Below are 21,456 nucleotides of genomic sequence, written 5' to 3'. Positions count from 1 at the left end.
GGCACGTTCTTAGAAGACCACGTAAAATCCAATGAAAGTTCGATTAGGCAAAATCACCGGTACTATCACAGAGCAGATGCGGTTAGTTTTACATATCAAATTTAAAGTTTGTTTAAGAGCACTTTATTCGCGACACATTCTGACTTGCAGTGTTGCCAGACGTTCAATGTTTTTAGTAACAAATATGTTCCATAATCGATCTCAGGCAACATTTTGGATTGTAAGATGGCAACTTCCGGTTTCTGGAAATAGCCAAAGATGGCCGATTTCCACCCAATATAATTATATCCGGGTCAAGAATGATACACAGGAGCTAAAATCGACCACTTCCGGTTTCTAAAAAACAGCTGAAAATCACAAAATTCCACCGAATATGAGTGTTTTTAACCAGTATGACATTCAAATCCAGAAATTGTCTCCAAATGCCATTATGGAATCCCAAACGGCGACTTCCGGTTTCGGAAAAACAGTGGCAAATGACCAAATACCACCCCATTTGGGTATTTCCGGAATCGTAATGATGCACTGGAGTCACAAATCGACTTCAGACAACATTTTGAATTGTAAGATGGCAACTTCCGGTTTCTGGAAAACAGTCTGAAATTAACGATTCCCGTTAAATATGAGTATCTCCGGAACCAGCAAGATGCACAGAAGCCAAAAAATGATCGCAGACACAATCTTGAAATTTAAGATAGTGACTTCGGGTATCTGACAAACAGCCGGAAATGACCAAATACCATTCAATATGAATGTTTTCGGAACCATTCACCCAGATGACAGAAAATGACCAAATACCACCCAATATGAGTTGAGAATGTTGCAAGAAGCTAAAAATTGACCTCAGACACCATTTCATAATGGTATCCATATTGAGTATTATTCGGTCATTTTCGAATATTTCCTAGAAGTTGCTATTTAGCAATTCAAAATGGTGCCTGAGGGCAATTGTTAGCTCATTGCATCATTCTGGTTCCAGAGATACTCATATTGGATGGTATTTGGTTATTTTGGGCTGTTTCTCACAAACCGGAAGTTGTCATCTTGGATTTTAAAATGGTATTTAAGATAATTTCTGGCCTCTGAGCGTCATTCTGGTTGGGTGTTATTCGAACATTTTCGGCTGTTTCCCAGGAACCGGAAGTCGCCAACCTAGAATCTAAAATGGGGTCTGTGGTCGATTTCAGCTGCTGTAAATCATTCTAGATCCGGAGATACTCATGTTAGACGAAAATCGGCCATTTTTGGCTGTTTTCCAGATACCAGAAATTGCCATCTTACGATTCAAAATGTTGTCTGAAGTCGATTTGTGGCTCCAGTGCATCATGACGATTCCGGAAATACCCATATTGGGTGGTATTTTGTCGTTTGTCGCTGTTTTTCCGAACCAGAAGTCGCCATTTTGGATTTCATAGTGGCATTTGGTTAAGGTGGAAGTGTGTTGAATCCATAAATAGCCGACTTCGAGCCACCACGTGGTCGACTTCGAATTTTCAAATACTTTCCACTCAGTAATAGTTAATACGTCACTTGTGAAAACATATCATCATGTTTGTTATGGTGACAAAAACATAAGAAAGTGTTTTCGTAGATAACGCCTTAACTATTCCAGAGTCTAGTGGCACTGAAAATTCATAGCCGACCACGTGGTGATCACGTGGTGGCTTTCACACACTACCACCTTAAAGAAACACTCATATTGGTTGGTATTTGGTCATTTTCAGCTGTTTTTCAGAAACCGGAAGTCGCCATCATAGAATTCAAAATGGTATCTGTGGTCGATTTTAGATCCTGTGTATCATTATAGATCCGGATATTAATATATTGGGTGGAAATCGGCCATTTTTGGCTGTTTTCCAGAAACCGGAAATTGCCATCTTACAATCCAAAATGTTGCCTGAGGTCGATTATGGAACATATTTGTTACCACTAAAAACATTCACCTGCCAAATTTGGTTCCATTTAACTGGTTAGTTCTCATGATGTGCAGAAATATGTGTTTCATTTGTAAAACGGAGGGGTGTCGAACCATTATGGACATATTTGTTACCCCCAAGGATGGAAAAAATCGTGTCGCATAACAATCATTCGGGTATCATTTCTCAACTTGCTATTCATAAGCTTTCAATTCCAGCAAACCATCGCTATTGAAAGTTACACATTCTCACGCATGCAAGGGACAACTCATAGCAAAGAAATATATGGCAGCTTTCTTTGATGATTTTGTTTCAGTATTGCCTGCTTTAGGTGGCGAGCAACATATAGCGAGTGTTTCACGAAAGAATCGTAAACGATTGCACTCAAGCGATCGCAACGATCCATTCAAATGTTGGTTGCTTGCAGGCGTAATTCGGCTACTCCACGTCGTGCTTTCACCGTGATATACCGCGATGTTCTTAGTGATGTCAAATATCACATGCTAATGCACCATGCTATAATTTCCGTAAGCATTGATGATACCTACTTGCTTCGGTAAGCAAACAGTTGAACGCAATCTAACGTTCATTTGGATTCATAATTTTGTATCACTGGCGATAATATCTCAAAGTTTCTCGCGATACCGTTGAATGCAAGTGAACTTGGATACAATAACTATTAGTGTGTTTGAATTATTCAGTCTCCTTCTATGGTATTCGGAACTCTTAGAAGCGAATAACAATCAGCAGCATTTCTATGGAAAACTTGTATGCGAGTGGAAATGATTGAACGATACCTGATGAATCAAAGAACTCATTTGCATGAAATATTGCTAGTGAGTGAAAACTTCCATGCTTGATTACCCCTAAAAGCATTTAAATGCTAAATTTGGTTCCATTTACTCGGTTAGTTCTCGAGATGTGCAGAAATTTGTGCTCCAAATTTGTTATTTTATAGTCGTTCAGCTTCGACATCATGTATCCCCACACGAAATAATACAGTGGATTCAGATCCGGAGACGACGGAGGCCATTCATTCTTCGAAATTAAATCGGTCAAGTTTTCCTCACACCACGCCTGAACAACCTTTGCGGTGTGGGATGGGGCGCCATCTTGCTGGAAGCAGTAGTACTCGTCTTCAAACAATAGTTCAGCTTGAGGCAGAACTTTTTTATTAAAAACCGTGTCCAGGTAGTACGCTGCGTTGATTTTGACCCCTTTATCGATGAAAATAAGAGGCAGTTTACCTCTCTTACAAATGGCTCCCCAAACCATCACTGACGTCTTATTTTGAAACCGGGAAACGTTAAGCTTGTCCGCAGGAGCTTGCTGGAGGCTCACACACCAAACTCGATCATTTTGTAAATTCTTAGAACATTTTGCATTGTTTTGACCATTACAGACGAAATTATAGACAAAAAACTGATTTTAAGGAGGGGTGTTCCACAAAAAACTCTATCTTGTCGTGTGAAACGTACAGATAGGACATCGCAGTATTCAGCAATTGTTTTTAGTTAAGAATTTTCCACAACTTTGCTGAAAGAAGCAATCCGGTATATTCAAAATTAGAAAACATATTTATTTTATCTAGCTGTTAGGTGGATTGATCGAAAAACCAAAAACGTCAAAAGTAACGCCTTGTTCTATGAAACAATTTTGCTGAAGACATTGAGTACATAAATTCAATTTTTCATAGTCAAATCTAAAACGATCACGATTTTTCGAATTTAGACCACTGTGCACTGTGGGATTTTCAAATAAATCTTTCCACCAATTGTAAATGTCTTGAAATATAATACTTGGAATGTGTAGAAACTATTTCGGAAGTTGTTTCATAAAATTGTGGCTGAAAAACGTGCTTTACATTTAGTATTTCGTCGTTTTAATATCACTTTTTTGTACCTTACGACCTTCAAAAGGGCATTACTCAAAAATGCACCGTACGATGATTTTGAAATTATGACCAGAGATTCTGGACTCCATAACGAATCGAATGGTGTACTCAGATACTTTGGTGCATTTTTTTTATAATAACGGTCTGTGGGAGCACCGTGCCATGTTTTCGGGAAGTTTGCACTGTAAACCAAATACTTATAAAAATGATCGTTCAGATACCCGGCACACTTCTAAACTAACGAAATATGAGTTTTTTTTATTTCTGTTGATCTGTTGGGTCACTATCGTAAACACGTAAAAAAACGTTTCTAGGAAACGGCCGTTACTCCACAAATAAATGGTATTTGCTATAATCAAATGTGTTTTTTTGTTGTTGAATATCTGAACTATCAGAAAATTACTAATTTTATGCAATAAAAACCTAAATTAATCCACCTAGCGGTCAGACTCAGCCTTTCTCATTCAAACTTATTATTTGTAAAAATAGATTTACATGAATGCTTAAATCCAATAAATGTTTATCCACTCTTTGGGTTCTAAAATATTGATGTTGTAATTAAAGTATAAAATATGAAATTTGACGTAATGTTAGTACTTAAGAAATAGCGAAATAAAAGCAATGACTCTTAATTTCGAACAATTCAATCACGAGCGATGCCGGGAACGTTCAGACAGTACGATACCACATTTAAATCATGTTGAGGCCATATATATTGATCGAAGCAGGTAAAGTGTTGAATAGTCTTTGAATTCCTGTTCTTTCTAAAACTTTTAAACAGCATATCAAATTGTTATGAAGTTTGTTATTTGTAAGTTTGAGAGATGACTCATTTGTATGACACTAGTTATGTTCAAATAAGTCGTGTAGTACTTGAGATAATAGACTTTCGTTGTTTTACAAATTAAAACATAACGCTTGCTTAAGCTTGATTACAATCAAATGAAAAGGTAACGTATGGGGCAGCCAAACTTTGAAACCACGTGTTCAATCATAATTCATCAGTTAACCCTTAACTAGCCCGTTCATCTGATATCAATATTGTTCAAATCGGTTGTGTAGTTTCTAAGATAATGAAGTTTCGTGATTTTCACATTTCGATACATTACAGACGAAGTTACAGTCCGATTACAGCAAAATTCAATAGGGAGTTATGAGGTAGGTAGACCTTTCATTTGATACTAATTCTGTGGAAATCGGGTCAACCATCTCTGAGAAATATGAGTGAGTCCAAGTAAGTTGTCTTGGAATATGTTTCATTTCATAGCTGGATTTCACATTTTCAAACATAACAGGCAAAGTAATAATCCGTTTGAAAAAAAATCATTAGGGTCTTATGGGGCAACAAGACCTTTCATATGACACTAATTTGATAAAAATCGGGCCAGCCATCTCTGAGAAACATGAGTGAGATTAGATAGTCTCCAGAACACGTTTCTTTCCATAACTCCTGAACCACATATTCAATCTTCATAAAATTCAAAAGTTAAGGGTTTTTATGGTAGCCCGTTAATTTGAAACTAATTTTAATCAAATCAGATGTGTGGTTTCTGAGATATTGATGTTTCGTGATTTTTACACTTTGATACATAACCTCTAAACTAGAAATCAGATTACAATAAAATTCAATAGGGTCTTATAGGGCAACTAGACCTTTCATTTGCAATTAATTTCATTGAAATCTGTTCGGTCAGACCATCTCTGAGAATAGTGAGTGCGAAAAAAGGTGCACATACACACGTACACACCCACACACAAACATATACACCTATACATGCTTATATGCAGAAAATGCTCGATTCGTCTAACTGAGTCGAGTAGTATATGACATTCGGCCATTTGGATCACTTTTCTACCTTTTAATTAGCCAGTGATCGTTAGGAGGAAGTCAATATGTTAACTTTCATTATGTGATTTCACATTTTCATGAACAACGGACAAAGTTACAATCCGATTGCAATGAAATTCAATAACAACCTATGGGGCAACTAGACCTTTCATTTAACACTAATTTTGTGAAAATCGGTTCAGCCACCTCTGAGAAAAATGAGTGAGTTTAAACAACCTCAGGATAACTTTCCTTTACATAACTTTTGAACCATATGTTCAATCATTACGAAATTCAAAAGTTAAGGGTTCTGGAGACAGTCCGATCATTTGAAACCAATTTAATTAAAATCGGTTGTGTGGTTTCTGAGATATTGATGTTTCGTGATTTTTACATTTTGATACATAACCTCTAAACTAGAAATCCGATTACAATGAAATTCAATAGCAACCTATGGCGCAACTAGACCTTTCATTTGCAATTAATTTTATGAAAATCGGTTCAGCCATCTCTAAGAAAAGTGAGTGAGAAAAAAAAGTTGCACATACATACACACACACATACATACATACATACATACAGAAAATGCTCAGTTCGTCGAAAGAAGTCGAGTGGTATATGACATTCGGCCATTGGGACCACTTTTATACCTTTGGTTTTTCCAGTGATTGCTATACCTTTCTAGGAGAAAGGCAAAAAGGTGCTACACGCTTAAAAAAAATTCCAAACTTTCCTCTTTTTTCTCGAGCAAAAAGGTATATAACCCATTAAGATTTTTAGATAGATAATTCAGTTATCTAAATCTTTTCTGAACATTTTTAATTGAAATCTGGAAAAAGAATTATAAGCCGTACGGACTAGTAACATTTTCTATATTGACTTCTCAAATTTATGGTAGAGTTTAGTAAAAACATCTAATCCTTTTTCCTGATTCCGGATATCATTCTACTAAGACGCTCAAGAAAATTATTTCAAAATTTTAAATTGGCTAATCTTAACGAAAAATAATTCTAATAAAAACAATTTTACGTTTTTTGCTTCAGAACGCCCGTGCGTATCATAGATATACGATAATGACAAGATTTAGAGCAAAGTTTATGTTTATAAATTTTGCAGTACATTGCGTAAGAGAAAGACCTCCCAGCTGGTCTCGAGGTATGATGCCGGTCATGCAAGCCAGTCGCCGTATGGTCGAATCCCAGCTCGGGAGCGACTGTTAGTGTTAGTGGAATCGTAAGGCTAGCCCCACAATTGACCTAGTTACGCAGCCTACTATTCAGCGTAACTAGGACAATTGTGGGGCTTTGCCATAGGCGTAGCTAGAGAGGGGCAGGGGGGGCGTTGCCTCCCACCCCTAGTTGTTGACATTGGTGCAGAAATGTGTTTTCAATAACTCTTATAGCACAAAACAACATCTTTAGCCCATAGAAACATCTGTGTAGAATATCAGCAAGTTCAAAAATAATTGATTGAAATGCTCGCGCTATGTTGCATGGAATTGCACGGGTTTTTCAGCTGATCCACCAAGGAAATTGCAGCGGCAAAAGTACCGGGCAAATCCGCCTGCATCAACTAGCTTGGAGTATTGGAATCGAGCTGTGACAATTCCTTACCTTGATTCTCTTGTAACCTCACTGAAAACACGGTTCGGTGAAGATAGTGCCCGTGCCTACGCGTTGCCCTTGCTGCATACCGCTAACGTAATACGCATGTCGTTGGAAAGTTCAAGCGTAAAACCGAAAATTTCGTAATATTTTACGAAGTTGACAATTTTGTTGGAGAGGTGGAAGTTTTGTATTAACATTGCAGCAGCATAAGAGCAGACCGTAAGAACTTGAAAGAGTTGATTCTTATAGACCTGCTAGCTAGAGCCCGTTCTTTCTTCCCTGCGACTGAGAAAGCAAATTAAATTGCACTTGCTCGACCATGTACAACATGCACGATTGAACGCTCGTTCAGCACATTACGTCGGGTGAAAACCTAGCTGGTTTAACAGCGGTTGAGTGCTCTCTGCTTGCTGAGTGTTCATCGGCAGATGGTTAACAACAATCGTGAAAAGACACATGAACCGCTTCCGGAACGTTGACGTTTGATGCCCGAAGATTTTATTGAGAATCTTGACTGTGTCTTCAAACTTCACGTCCTTGGGAAGCTTTGACAGGATGTAGTTGAGATAGCGGCTGTGCGAATGGGTCCAGCTTCCGGAGAAGTAAACGTACCTTCGCCGCACCATTTAGCTGGCTGCATCGTTCTCGAAGCGGCTCTGGTAGCGGTTAAACCAGCGTCCGAACGTAACTCCGTTTTCTTCGTCGAAGACAAACTCGGTGATGTTCGATGAGAGGGACTCCAAAATCTGCTCCGGGATTTGATACTGACGCTGCTGCTGGACAGCCATCTGCTGTAAAAGTTGGGCCATATCTTGAATTCCCGGTTGCGGCTGCTGATCAACTCTATCCTCTGCCATGTTCGTGGATTCTTGAGATCCTCGTCGCCAGAGTTTTTACTCAAGAATATCTATTTATATTGGAGGTTGGACAAAGAATAATCAAATTTTCCACTTTGATGTCAAGGACAACTTTTCACTGGTTGCCTTAATGTAACAATCACTAAGCACTAGTATTTATTTCTATTTTTCAAAATACCATTTTTTTACTTCTAAAATCTTGAAGAGCTTGTCCCCCCTCCTTATTTGAAATTCTTGCTATGCCCATGGGCTTTGTAGTGCAAAGTTTGCCAAACCCGAAACGAAATGTAGCTTCTGGGTTTTACTTTGGGACACGAGTAAATCGAGCGAATTCAAGTTTTCTGGAAAAGTTTATGGAGCTGGATTTTTTGAAATTTTACTGTCGTTAATTGGTTTATAAACTTTATCTTTGCGCAAAATTATAAAATTTTTTAGATTCATCCTATGATAGCAAAAAAAATCTAATTTTGTACAATGATGAACATTGAGCAATTCTCGCTGAAACTAGGCCACTAGGTGCACAAGGTCTTTCAAATTTGATATAAATGCACATAGTTATTAGAATTAGAGAAAAAATGATAATGCCATTTTTGTTTGATCGAATTTGTTGACCTCTTGGTCACCAAGGGGCGAAACAGTTTTCAGAAAAGTTGAAATTTTAGCAATTCTTGATGTATTATTTGAGCTATATCTCTAGAATTCGTAATGTAAAGTACTACAAGTAGCACTTTTCTGTAAAGAGGAATGATAGGGCTTTCATTTGAAGTGAACAGAATTTAGGCCGCCATCTTGAATTTGGCCGCCATCTTGGATTATATCAGAAAAATGCAATTTTGACCGTGTTCGCAACTACCGGTTTCCGATCTGAGACCAGCATTGGAAAGCTGAGAAAAAATTCTATAAGATGCAAGAAAAAAATTTGGTGAGCATCAGTGTTAACCCATCAATTGAAGCTATTTTCCAAGTTGAGTTTCAAAATATTCATCGTACATACCGCGATCAACTCATTAATCTGTCTACTGAGACCAAGTGGATGCACACTTCAAATGAAAGCCCTATCATTCCTCTTTACAGAAAAGCGCTAATTGTAGTACTTTACATTACGAATTCTAGAGATATAGCTCAAATAATACATCAAGAATTGCTAAAATTTCAACTTTTCTGAAAACTGTTTCGCCCCTTGGTGACCAAGGGGTCAACAAATTCGATCAAACAAAAATGGCATTATCATTTTTTCTCTATTTTTATACACTATGTGCATTTATATCAAATTTGAAAGACCTTGTGCACCTAGTGGCCTAGTTTCAGCGAGAATTGCATCATCCTGCTGTTAACCCTACTGTGCTTCAAAATAAAACCCTGTCTTGAAATCCAATTTAAAGTAAACAAGTAAACAAGTGGACAATTGTGATTCTACTAACATTGACAACCTCTACCAAGCCGGTTTTCGAACACGACCGGGTTTTTATACTAGTATCTTACCACAAAACCAACTGGAAGGCACCAAAAATGTGGCATAGTGATTGTTAAAAAAAAATATAGGTTAGGTTCATGTGCACAATTACGGAGGGTTATATTGCCGATAGAACGGTAGTATAGCCCCTAGAAAATGTTCTGCCCCTTTAGATTTTTCAATATATATATATATATATATATATATATATATATATATATATATATATATATATATATATATATATATATATATATATATATATATATATATATATATATATATATATATATATATATATATATATATATATATATATATATCCATTCCATTTGTGTAGTAAGTACTAAACTAATACGTTTCTATTTTCACGCATCTGCTTCGAATAACATTGCTCTAGCAAGTGTCTAAATTTTTCATTGACAGTAATACTTTACCAAACCTCTAAAAAATGATACAGATTTCGTTGACGATTCCTGTAAGCACGGCAGGTGAGGAGAGAAGCTTGGTAAGGTGAGCACGTAGGATCGATTCTCATTCCAGCTGTCTTTAATATTAAATCAGTTTCGCTAGAAGAGATAAGCATTGAGGCTGTGGTTAAGATTTTCACTTAGTCAGTTCAAAGATTCAATACCAATTGAAGTGATCGTTTTTACGGTTAAGACGCTAGATTACATGATATTTAATATTTAAAAACCCGACTTTTTTCCAATTAAAAGTAAGTAATATTTTTCTACGTTTTCTAGTTTTAATGTTGAGCACAGCCATGGCCGAATTTTGATGGCATGAGATAAAAACCAAATGAACCTACCCGATCAGAGGAGCATAACTAAAAAATTACAAAATTCTATCAACAGCAGATACAAATAACATATTTTGATTAGTGCTGGGACTATCCTGATTAGAATATCCGGATATCCGACAAATATCCAAAATCCGGATCGACCGGATATTCGGATATTATCCGACAGGATATCCGGATTTTCGGATAGTCGGATATCCGGATATTGTATCCGAACATAGTTTAATGAGAATTATGTAAATAATTACTAATAATGGGGGATTGTGGAATAAGCCATTTTTCGCGTTACATTTCATTCGGACGGGCCTAGAAGACAGAAAAAAAATCCGGATATCCAGATAGTATATCCGGATATCTGACTATTCGATCATCCGTATCCGGATATCCGGACATCCGAATAGTATTCGTTTACACGGATAGCTTCGGATAACCGGATCACGAATATATCCGGTTAAAAGTCCCAGCACCAATTTTGATACGATTTTGTATTTTCTCATATGCGCTTGATAACAAAATTGAATCTGAATGAGTAATAATAACAAATTCTGAGATGAAGTTTTTCTGAAACAAGTAAACCAATATTTTTTTCTATCAAAATCTCTTGTCTCTAACAATGGTTGTTTTTATTGGTTCTGTATGATATCTTATTTGGTTAGAAAGCTGATACGTTAGTAACAAAGTTTGATATAGGTTTGATACAAATAGAATCATTTTTGTTATAATTTCTGTTATTTTAACACCTAACGGGATTAAATTGAAAATATAATTTGAAAGGTTTTCCTCAGAACAATTTAACAGCTTGTGTTTCATTTTTGTTTTGCCTTTTTGGTCGGGTATGAAATTCAACATTGCCACATCAAAATCACTGTAGCTCAGGTTTAATCAATCTTTATTAGTGTTGAAACAAGTCAAGGAATAACTGATCTGTGGTGTGAAAATTGCCATGGAATTTAACAGAATACCCGTAGAATAAACCATACATACAGTTTTTACAACTTAACTTTGAATGTAATCGAAGATGTTTAAAACTTTTGAATATATTGAATATTTGGTTAAGTTATATTACAATTTGCATAGTCTAGATTTATCATAATTGCTTTGTGTATGCAGCAATTTACAGTTTGGGTTAGCAGTGCTTTCACAATGTTAATGGTCAGGCGAGCACTAATTTTTCTATCAAAACCGGCAATGCGAATGGTATTGACCTTTGTTTAACCGCTTGTAATATTGATGGCAGCGCATGTGTTTCGTATCAGTTAATATGACACGGTAGGCTCGCCGACAATTGCTCAGTCTGCACACGTACTTCGATAAGTATCTCGTTGAATATTCAGATCATGATCTAATGGATGCGCGTCACTCAGTTTAGATGAATGTTTGTATCAATATAAATCGATTGGTTAAGAAGCGGGAGTTATTTGCAACGGAAACGACGACCGACTGACATTGTGCGTGCTCCAATCGCTGGCGTTGGATGGATTAGGCAAGTCAACCGATTTGTTTTCGAGCATCAAGCACTCAGATCACCACCACAATTGAACTGCTGTGAGAACGAAACCGGACAGTCAACCACTACAATCACGATCGAGGTTCCCGTCACATGCAGTCTGTCTTCAAGTCGCTAATTCATCAGCCATCCACGGTACCTGATGTCTGCTTACCTGCAGTTGTAGGTAGTAACTTGGAAAAAGCCAGAGAGGAAATATCACCATTCCAATTTACGCTCTAGGTGTAATTCTCTACCTGTTTATAAGGCGAATGAGTTTATAGTTGCTCTTGTTAGTCGGTATTTACACCCGAATGGAAACTGACCGGTTTACCGGTTAAAGTGTTATGTGATTTTAGTATATATATATATATTCTTCATAGATATAATCTTACTGTAATTGAACTTTGATGATCCACGAACCAACAATTAGTATTGAGTGGCAGTTCTTCGATTAGACGTTGATTTTATTTGGTTGTAGTTTTGTGTCGAACAAAGGCCTTGATATGGAGTTGAATAACACGATGGAAGATTTGTTCAGAATTGTGAAGACAGAAGATGACCATGATAATGAAGAGAATGAATCAATTATTCTTGCCAAATCAACTGCCATGGTCGTCCTGTTCGGTGTGAGCATGGTGTGTGGTGTAGTACCATTTAAACTAGCTCAGTGGTTCAAATGGACCGATAGTGCAGCGGATACCAAAGCTAGTCTTGTAGTATCAATTTTGTTGTCATTTGGCGGAGGTGCGCTTTTATGTACTACTTTTCAACATCTGTTACCTGAAATCAATGAAACTATTCTTGATCTTACGGAAGCTGGATGTATGCCTGAGTTAAAGTTTAGCCTTGGAGAATTTTTAATGTGCTCAGGTTTCTTCATTATTTATCTCGTTGAGGAATTGGTGCACGTTTATTTGCACAGGTACGAAAGAAAAATGCATCAGGCAAAACTAAATGAACTGGAAGTCGCTAGTGGCGCTATTATGCGAGGAACACACGCACGTGAAAGCATAGTAACACGGAAGAAAAATAGTGATGCTCGTAACGGAAGTATTTCAACCGCAGATCTTATATCGAATGATTTAGAAAACCAGAAACGAGGAAGTATAACAAACAGGCATTCCTCTATGGCCATTGATAACAGTCAGCATCCCCATGATCACCACGTTCATCATCATCTACCACCTACTAATGATGATGGAAAATTGGTTTCTTCAATTCGTGGCCTGCTTATTGTATTGGCGCTATCAGTTCATGAGTTGTTTGAGGGACTTGCCGTAGGCCTGGAAGGGTCTGCTTCTACAGTATGGTATATGTTTGGCGCTGTTGCAGCACACAAGTTTGTCATAGCTTTCTGCGTTGGAGTGGAGTTGATTGTTGCACGCACCTCGTTTTGGCTGGCTATCGGATACATTTTTATATATTCCGTCGTGAGCCCTTTGGGAATCGGCATTGGTATGCTTTTGAGTAACGGGACCAATGCAGATGATATGCAAGTCATATCGGTAATTCTTCAGGGTCTCGCCTCAGGAACGCTGTTATACGTGATTTTTTTCGAGGTGCTCTCTAAAGATCGTTCCGGTTTGTTGCAGTATCTAGCAGTATTGGTTGGATTCTTTTTCATGTTTGGAATCATGTTCCTAAGTAAGTAACTGAGCACATTTAGGATAATCTACATCTAAACTAATGCTAATTCTTAAAGAGACACATACTATCTATGTTTTGTTGCTGTAAACCAAAGATTCATAATAAATTTAAAAGAATGAATTCAACTCAATTTTCTTCGCCACAAATTGTTGCACCTATTCTAGAAGAAAAAAGAATAAAAAATTCTAATTTACGAGCAACGAGCCAAAAATATGTAATAAATTAAATAAAAATTAAATTACAACCAGCACAGTAGTTGCTGTTTAAGGCATTTTGAAAACCCAGTTCAGTAGTTATCAACCATGATTTTTTTAGCTTTATTATTAATCTTCTTGTACACATTGATGCCACATTTTCATCTGTATTTCGAAGCTCAGGAGATCTTGTCACCTTGGTGAAATTTCAAAAAATCTGTATAAAAATCTGCATATTAGGGTGTCCCGAAAAAAAATCGATGTTGAAAAAGTCAAGGTGCTCAGCCCTAAATTGAAAGATAATGTTATTTATAGCAATTTTTGAAGAACATTTCGACTTTCTAAAAAGTTGTTTTCAGGTTGCCCAACATGATTTTTGAAAAAAATGACTTTTTTAAGCTTCTGTTCGATTCCTCAATTTGTTCATATATATTTTCTTATTTTTGTAGGGTTGTCTTTGAATATTTTGCATGGTTTGGTTCAGCATCGCATTCAATTATTTGACTCACAGAGCCCATTAAACATCACAAAAAAGGGAATTTTTCTTATAATTTTTAGATAAAACCCTTTAAAACATATATAAAAAAAATTTGATCAAGAATCGAAATGGTCATTGCAGAGCGGGATTCAAGACGAAAATTTGCATGAAAAAAGATCCTTGATATCTTATCGGGGAGACTGAGATATTGGCATTTTTTTATGTGATAGGAATCTATACATTTTAATAAATATGTTGGATAACTGTTTCATTTTGAGAGATAAAAAATAACAATGTTTAAAAAACAAATACATTTTTGGATGACTGATAACTTAGTAGAAGGTTTAAAAATTCGGAAAAATCTGCGAAAATAGGCGAAAATTGTGATTTTTGGTGCCTTCTAATAGAAAATTCAATGTTGCTCGTAACATGTAAGAGATAGAAACATGATGTCTTCGGTGAAATTTATTGTTTTAAGATAACCTAAAACTTTGTTGAAGACACCTTGCGTCTATCTCATTCTGATTAAAAATTAAATTTTTTATCTCACTCATTGGTGGATTGATAACCCATCTTTTTACATTCAAAGATGCATTTTTGAATATCCTGAAACTTCTCCGAACATACCTTATGACTATAATCAACATTTGAGTCACTATTTAGGAAATTATACGCACAAACGGCAAAATAAAACACTGTACAAAAGGGTGGGACAAAAAATAAATTCCAGCTCCCAAGCACTTTTCGTGTTCCTTATGGGATATATAACAAACGGGTAACTTGTCAGATCGATCGGTTAAACTATATTTTTGCGCCTGATTTTTAAAGTTTCCATACGATTTTATATGGGAAAATCCATTTTTTTAAAACTTATTCTCTAGAGATGTCCAGTTGGCTCCTAAAAATATATCGATACATGGTAATTGTAGGAAATTTTCCTGGGAAAAACTTTTCTGAAGACCGTAAGGCGCTACGATGCTTGTAGAAAAAGTTATCCATCCCAAACTGATTGAACGGCTCACCATTGAATTTTACTAGCAATACTGCTGCAGCATGCTGCTGTTGCAAATTCAGTCATGTTATAAGAAATGATATCGTGTAAAATTTATTTTGGAGGCTTCTCCGAAGATACTGTGAGCAAAATACCACACTTTTAAGCCTAATTACACGCGAAATTATTTCTCATCCATAAGCAAGTTTGCAATAGCAGCATGCTGTGGCAGTGTTGCTGGAAAAATTCAATGGAGATCTTTTTCTACAAGCATCGTAGCACCTTACGGTCTTTAGATGAGTTTTTCCCAGAAAAATTTCCTACAAATATCATTTATCGATATTTTTTTAGGAGCCAACTGGACATCTCCAGAGAATAAGTTTTAAAAAAGTGGATTTTCCCATATAATCGTATGGAAACATTAAAGATCGGGCACAAAAATATAGTTTCACAGTTTTCGTCTTGAATCCCGCTTTGCAATGACAATTTCGATTTTTGATAAAAAATTATCTAAATTATTTTTATTTAAAAATTTTATCTAAAAATTATGAGAAAAATTCACTTTTTTGTGATGTTCAATGGGCTCTGTGAGTCAAATAATTGTATGCGATGCTGAACCAAACCATGCAAAATATTCGGAAACAACCCCACAAAAATAAAAAAAATATTTGGGAAAATGTGGGAATCGAACAGATTTGGAAAAAGTGCAAAAGAGTGGTTTTTTAGCTTGAAAAAGTCATTTTTTCATAAATCACGTTTGAGCAACCTTAAAACGATTTTTTAGAAATCCGGAATGTTCTACAAAAAATGCTATAAATAACATTATCTTTCAATTTAGGGCTGAGTGCCTTGACTTTTTCAACATCGATTTTTTTGGGACAGCCTAGCATATGTACTGGACAAATCCCTCTATGGAAAAACGCGATATAGTTTTTTTTAGCATATATCAGGTGACTTATTTATGCACACGCTTACACGTAACATATAAACATAAATACACTAAGGTCGTTTTTACGCGAATTCTGGAATTTACGCGTTTTTTTACGCTGATTCCGGAATTTACGCGGTTTTTTTACGTGGATTCCGGAATTTACGCAGTTTTTTTATTACGTGGATTCCGGAATTTGCGCGGTATTTTTTTTTTTTTGTGGATTTCGGTTTCTCTTCACTCAGATTGCAGAATTTACGCGGGTTTTTTTTAAGCGGATTCCGGAATTGACGCGGTTTTTTCACGTGGATTCCGGAATTACCGCGTTTTTTTACGCGCCACGTATCCCCCGCGTAAAAAGCGACTTTAGTGTTTAATAAAACCTCCATCACACTCCTTTCGTTTCAATTCGTTTTTCAACTATATCAAGGAGTTTTATTCGCGACCTCATGAAAACCAAAAAAAAATTGTAGAATTCTGTATAATTTCCAGAAAATCTGTGATCTGTATATACAGATATCTGTATGAAAAATACGCAAAAAATCTGTCTAAATACAGATAAATCTGTATATATGACATCACTGCGTACAGAAGTGCTTTACTTTTTAAAGGGACAATCGATAATACCTGATCAATTTACTTTTCCTGTCACTTGACAAGTTCAGCAAAAAATATTACTGATCTCTCCTGAGCAAAATCATTTCAAATGACCTGGAAACACGCGAAAATTTAATCGACCATTTTTGATTTGAATGAAACTTTGCACACGTATTTGGTTTAGCAAACTGAGCATTTTTCACAGATGGAGAGATTTTTTACACCCACGAGTTACATTCTGAAAGGGCGTATACCTTTTGGCATAGGTTTTATTCGAAGCATTGTAGCCCAGAAATCGTTGGTTGTATAGAAAAACTGTTTGAGAATGAGTTGTAGGAAAATAAAACTGCATCATAAAAAAATATACACTGTACAAAAAACATTTTTTTGACCAAAAAAATTAAAAATAAACATTAAATTTCAATTTGAAAAATAAAAGAGTTGAATTTTTTTTTATTTTTTTTTAAGAAACTTGACGTTAATACGCAACTTTAAAAAAAGTCCAGGATGGAGAAATGAAAAATAAATTTTTTATGGTAGATTATTTTTTTTAATAGAAATTCTAATTCGAACATTTTTCGAAATATTTGTATTCTGATGATTTTAAAAGATGCAGAGAGTCATTTCGAATCAAAATGCTCTTGGTAGTTAACATTCTAAAGGCATTGGTTTTCGAGTTATTTCTAATTTAAGCTCGGAAAATTGTTAATATTTAAGAAAATACACGTTTTTCTTAATTTGTCCGTGGTTCTCCAGCAAAAACCATACGTTCATTGGAATGCTTGATCAAAAATATACAATTCATTCTTTGACAACAAAACGATTGGATAAATAACTCATGCGCTGTACCTTAGCCTACTTACACGTTACCCCTTGCCAAATGTTTTATAAAAAATATGTTTGTCATGCAACACTACCTACTTGTTTACTAATAATAACTGTTTGTAAAGTACGCAACCAATAACTACTGGGTTACCTATAATATCTGTTTTCGTTTATAAATACGATTGCACTTCTACAGAAGTGTTAGTAACAGTTTGCATTTTGTGAAGATGAATTAAGTGAAAATGGAATACACCAAGCCGAAATGCTGTAAACCCTTTCCTGATCATCGGTGCCCATCAAGTTTACGCAAATTAAACGAAAACGTTATTGCAAAATTAAAAATATTGAACAGTCAAGCTCATTTTAATACGTCTTTATCAATTTGTGATTTGTGTAGTTATTGGAATAATAGTCAAGCCACCATTCATCCCTTCGTTGTTTACTATTTAGAATTTAAAACACTCAAGAATATCAGCTTCATCATAATATCGGAAGTACTCCATCATGATACTGTTGCGGTTCAGGTGTTCATTGTCAAATTAATGAGTTTTTCGAAAACAACAATACAGTCGAAAAAAGCGATATTTATGTCTGATGGAGCTGCCTCACAATATAAGAATAGAAAAAAACTTTGCAAGTATTTGCAAGCTCAAAACAAAATATCATTCCGAGTCGAACAACCAAGCGCATCGGTTGTGTTTATCGGTCGTCTCGATATATTCGCAAAAAGTAATCGAACAAAAGGCATCGCTTGCCCGGTCCCGGTCTAACGAGTGCTGTGCAGTGCAAAATAATTCCGCTTTGAAGGTCATCCGCTATTGTTTGCTTTGTTGCTGCGTAGCTGAACCGCCGCTGCTGAACCGATCGTTTCGGTGTTTAGCTGTGTTGAAGACAACCAGAGCTACAAACAAAGAAGAAAGTGTAAATCCGCACAGCTGCCGGCTGCCGGCTGCTGCACCCAACCACGACACACCACATTGTCGAAGACAACTGGAGCATCGCTCGAAATCAAGAAAAGGTACGTGTTTCTTGTCGGTGTTAGGGCGCTAGCCCTAGCACAATGGAAGTCGATCCTCCGACACCGAACCCTCCTGACCCTGTCCCTCCTGCTTCTTCCCCCGCTGTTCACTCTTTAGTTCCTCCTCGTGCCAGGCTCTACCTTGACGAAACAGCAGGTTCACGTTTCGTTGTATATTTCCGGCCAAAAGCAGGACCTAAGTCGAAATCCCTGAACATATTACAAATTTTGAAAGACCTGACGTCACGCTTCAAGACCGTGACTGAAATAATCAAGGTCAGACCAAACAAGCTCCGTGTTGTGGTCAATGACCTGAAACAGGCCAACGATATAGCTTGTTTCGAGCTCTTTACTCGGGAGTATCGCGTATACATACCGGCCCGAGACGTGGAGATCGACGGCGTCGTGACCGATCCGAGTTTGTCCGTCGAGTGCCTCTTGAAGGATGCTGTAGGCTGTTTTAAAAACAGCAGCCTTCCTGAGGTTAAGGTATTAGAGGTTAAACAACTGCGATCTGTGTCGCTCGTCGGCGACAAAAAAGTATACACTCCGCCAGACTCGTTTTGTGTCACGTTCGCCGGGTCTGCATTGCCGAGCCACGTCTTGATCCACCGGGTTCGTCTTCCTGTGCGCTTATTTGTACCCCGTTTAATGAACTGCACCAATTGCAAGCAGTTAGGTCACACAGCCGCCTACTGTTGCAATAAGGCACGGTGCGGTAAGTGTGGAGAGAACCATGCCGACGATTCCTGTAGTGCGAATGCTGAAAAATGTATCCACTGCGGGGAGAATCAGCATGAGCTCTCCACATGCGCGGTGTACATGCAGCGCAAGGATAAATTGAAACGGTCTCTCAAAGAGCGTTCAATGCGTTCCTACGCTGATATGCTCAAGAAGACCACGACCACTTCTACCATAACAGCGAACCCCTTTGATCTGTTGTCTTCAGATGAAACCGACTCTGACGAACCACTAGAGGGAACTTCTTTTGCCAATCTTGGGGAGTCTAGAAAGAGGAAAAATCTTTCCTCCCCTAAGCTTCCCAGAAAAGGTCCTAAGATTTCCCAAAGTGGAAAGAACAGTACAACCAAAACTAAAGGTGCTACGGAAAAACCGAAGCAAACCCCTCCTGGGCTTGGCAATTTAAAGTCTCAGAAGGAGTTCCCAGCACTTCCAGGAACATCTAAAACCCCAGTTGCTCCTTTTGCACATCCAGTTGACAAAACTAATGCTGGATTGGTGAATTTTTCTAATATTGTGGACTGGATTTTCGAAAATTTCAATATACCTGATCCAATTAAAAACTTTCTTACAGCGCTCCTCCCAACAGTTAGATCATTTTTGAAGCAGTTGACTGCCCAATGGCCCCTCCTTGCAGCGATCGTATCCTTCGATGGCTAATTCAACTGCTAATTTGAAGGATTCTAACTCTGTTTTACAGTGGAATTGCAGAAGTATTTTACCAAAAATCGATTCATTCAAAGTTTTGATAAATAAACACAAATGCGATGCATTTTGCCTTTGCGGAACTTGGCTTACTTCGAATACTGATCTTAACTTCCATGATTTTAATATTATTCGCCTTGATCGAGACACCCCATATGGAGGAGTACTTTTAGGGATTAAAAAGTGCTATTCTTTCCATCGTATTAACCTCCCCTCGATTCCAGGCATCGAAGTTGTCGCATGTCAAATGACAATACAAGGTAAAGAGCTTTGTATTGCCTCAATATATATTCCTCCCAGAGCACAGGTTGGGCAACGGCTGCTCTTTGATTTAATAGAACTTCTTCCCTCGCCACGTTTGATTTTGGGAGACTTCAACTCTCATGGCGTGGCTTGGGGTTCCCCATACAATGATAACCGCTCCTCTTTAATCTATAACCTTTGCGATGACTTCGACATGACTATTTTAAACAACGGTGAAATGACACGTATCCCGAAACCTCCAGCGCGCCCAAGCGCTTTGGATCTATCCTTATGTTCGACGTCGCTACGGTTGGATTGCACATGGAAGGTAATCCTCGATCCTCACGGTGGCGACCATTTGCCTATTCTTATTTCAATTACTAACGGGTCGACTCGCATGCGACCAATTGACATTCCGTATGACCTCACACGAAATGTCGATTGGAAGTTATACGAGGAAATGATTTCAAAAGCGGTCGATTCGATTCAACATCATCCACCACTTGAAGAATACAACCTCCTCGCGGGCTTGATTCTCGACGCCGCGATGCAAGCCCAAACGAAGAAATATCCCGGCGTAACGATCAAAGAACGGCCTCCCACTCCGTGGTGGGACCAAGAGTGCTCCGATGTCTACACGCAAAGATCCGACGCGTTTTTGGCCTTCCAGAAGGGAGGTATACCTGGCGACTATTTAGGGTACTCGGAGCTTGATACCAAGCTTAAAAGCTTGGCTAAAGCAAAGAAACGCGGATATTGGCGTCGGTTCGTAAACGAGACGTCTAGGGAGACATCGATGAGCACTCTGTGGAACACAGCCCGAAGAATGCGGAATCGCGTAACGGTCAACGAAAGCGAGGAGTCTTCAAGTCGGTGGATATTTGATTTTGCCAGGAAAGTATGTCCGGACTCTGTTCCTGAGCAAAACATTGTTCGCGATGCGTCTCCGGGCCACGACGCGATAGAATCACCTTTTACGATGGCAGAATTTTCAGTTGCCCTCCTGTCCTGTAACAATAACGCGCCTGGGTTAGATAGAATCAAATTCAACTTGTTGAAGAATCTACCCGGCAATGCCAAGAGGCGCTTGTTGAACTTGTTCAATAAGTTCCTGGAGCAAAACATTGTACCGCAGGATTGGAGGCAAGTGAAGGTGATCGCCATCCAAAAACCAGGGAAACCAGCTTCTGATCACAACTCTTATAGGCCGATTGCAATGCTATCCTGTATCCGGAAATTGATG

At 37.6% G+C, this 21,456-nt stretch overlaps 1 protein-coding gene across 1 annotated transcript in view; it reads left to right on the top strand.

The window, feature by feature from the left end:
- Positions 1 to 11,767: 11,767 nt before the first annotated feature.
- The window catches only part of LOC129719177 (zinc transporter ZIP1), a 101,480-nt gene continuing 91,791 nt past the window's right edge, over positions 11,768 to 21,456 (top strand). Inside the window, exon 1 of the mRNA XM_055670664.1 lies at positions 11,768 to 13,490. Coding sequence (XP_055526639.1) covers positions 12,350 to 13,490 — 1,141 coding nt within the window. The 5' untranslated portion in view covers positions 11,768 to 12,349. The remainder of the gene's footprint in view (positions 13,491 to 21,456) is intronic.

The sequence above is a fragment of the Wyeomyia smithii genome, chromosome 1, assembly GCF_029784165.1.
Source record: "Wyeomyia smithii strain HCP4-BCI-WySm-NY-G18 chromosome 1, ASM2978416v1, whole genome shotgun sequence".
Classification (NCBI taxonomy): Eukaryota; Metazoa; Arthropoda; class Insecta; order Diptera; family Culicidae; genus Wyeomyia; species Wyeomyia smithii.
Note: the sequence above shows the minus strand (reverse complement) of the source record. Positions and strands in the feature narration are given on the sequence as shown.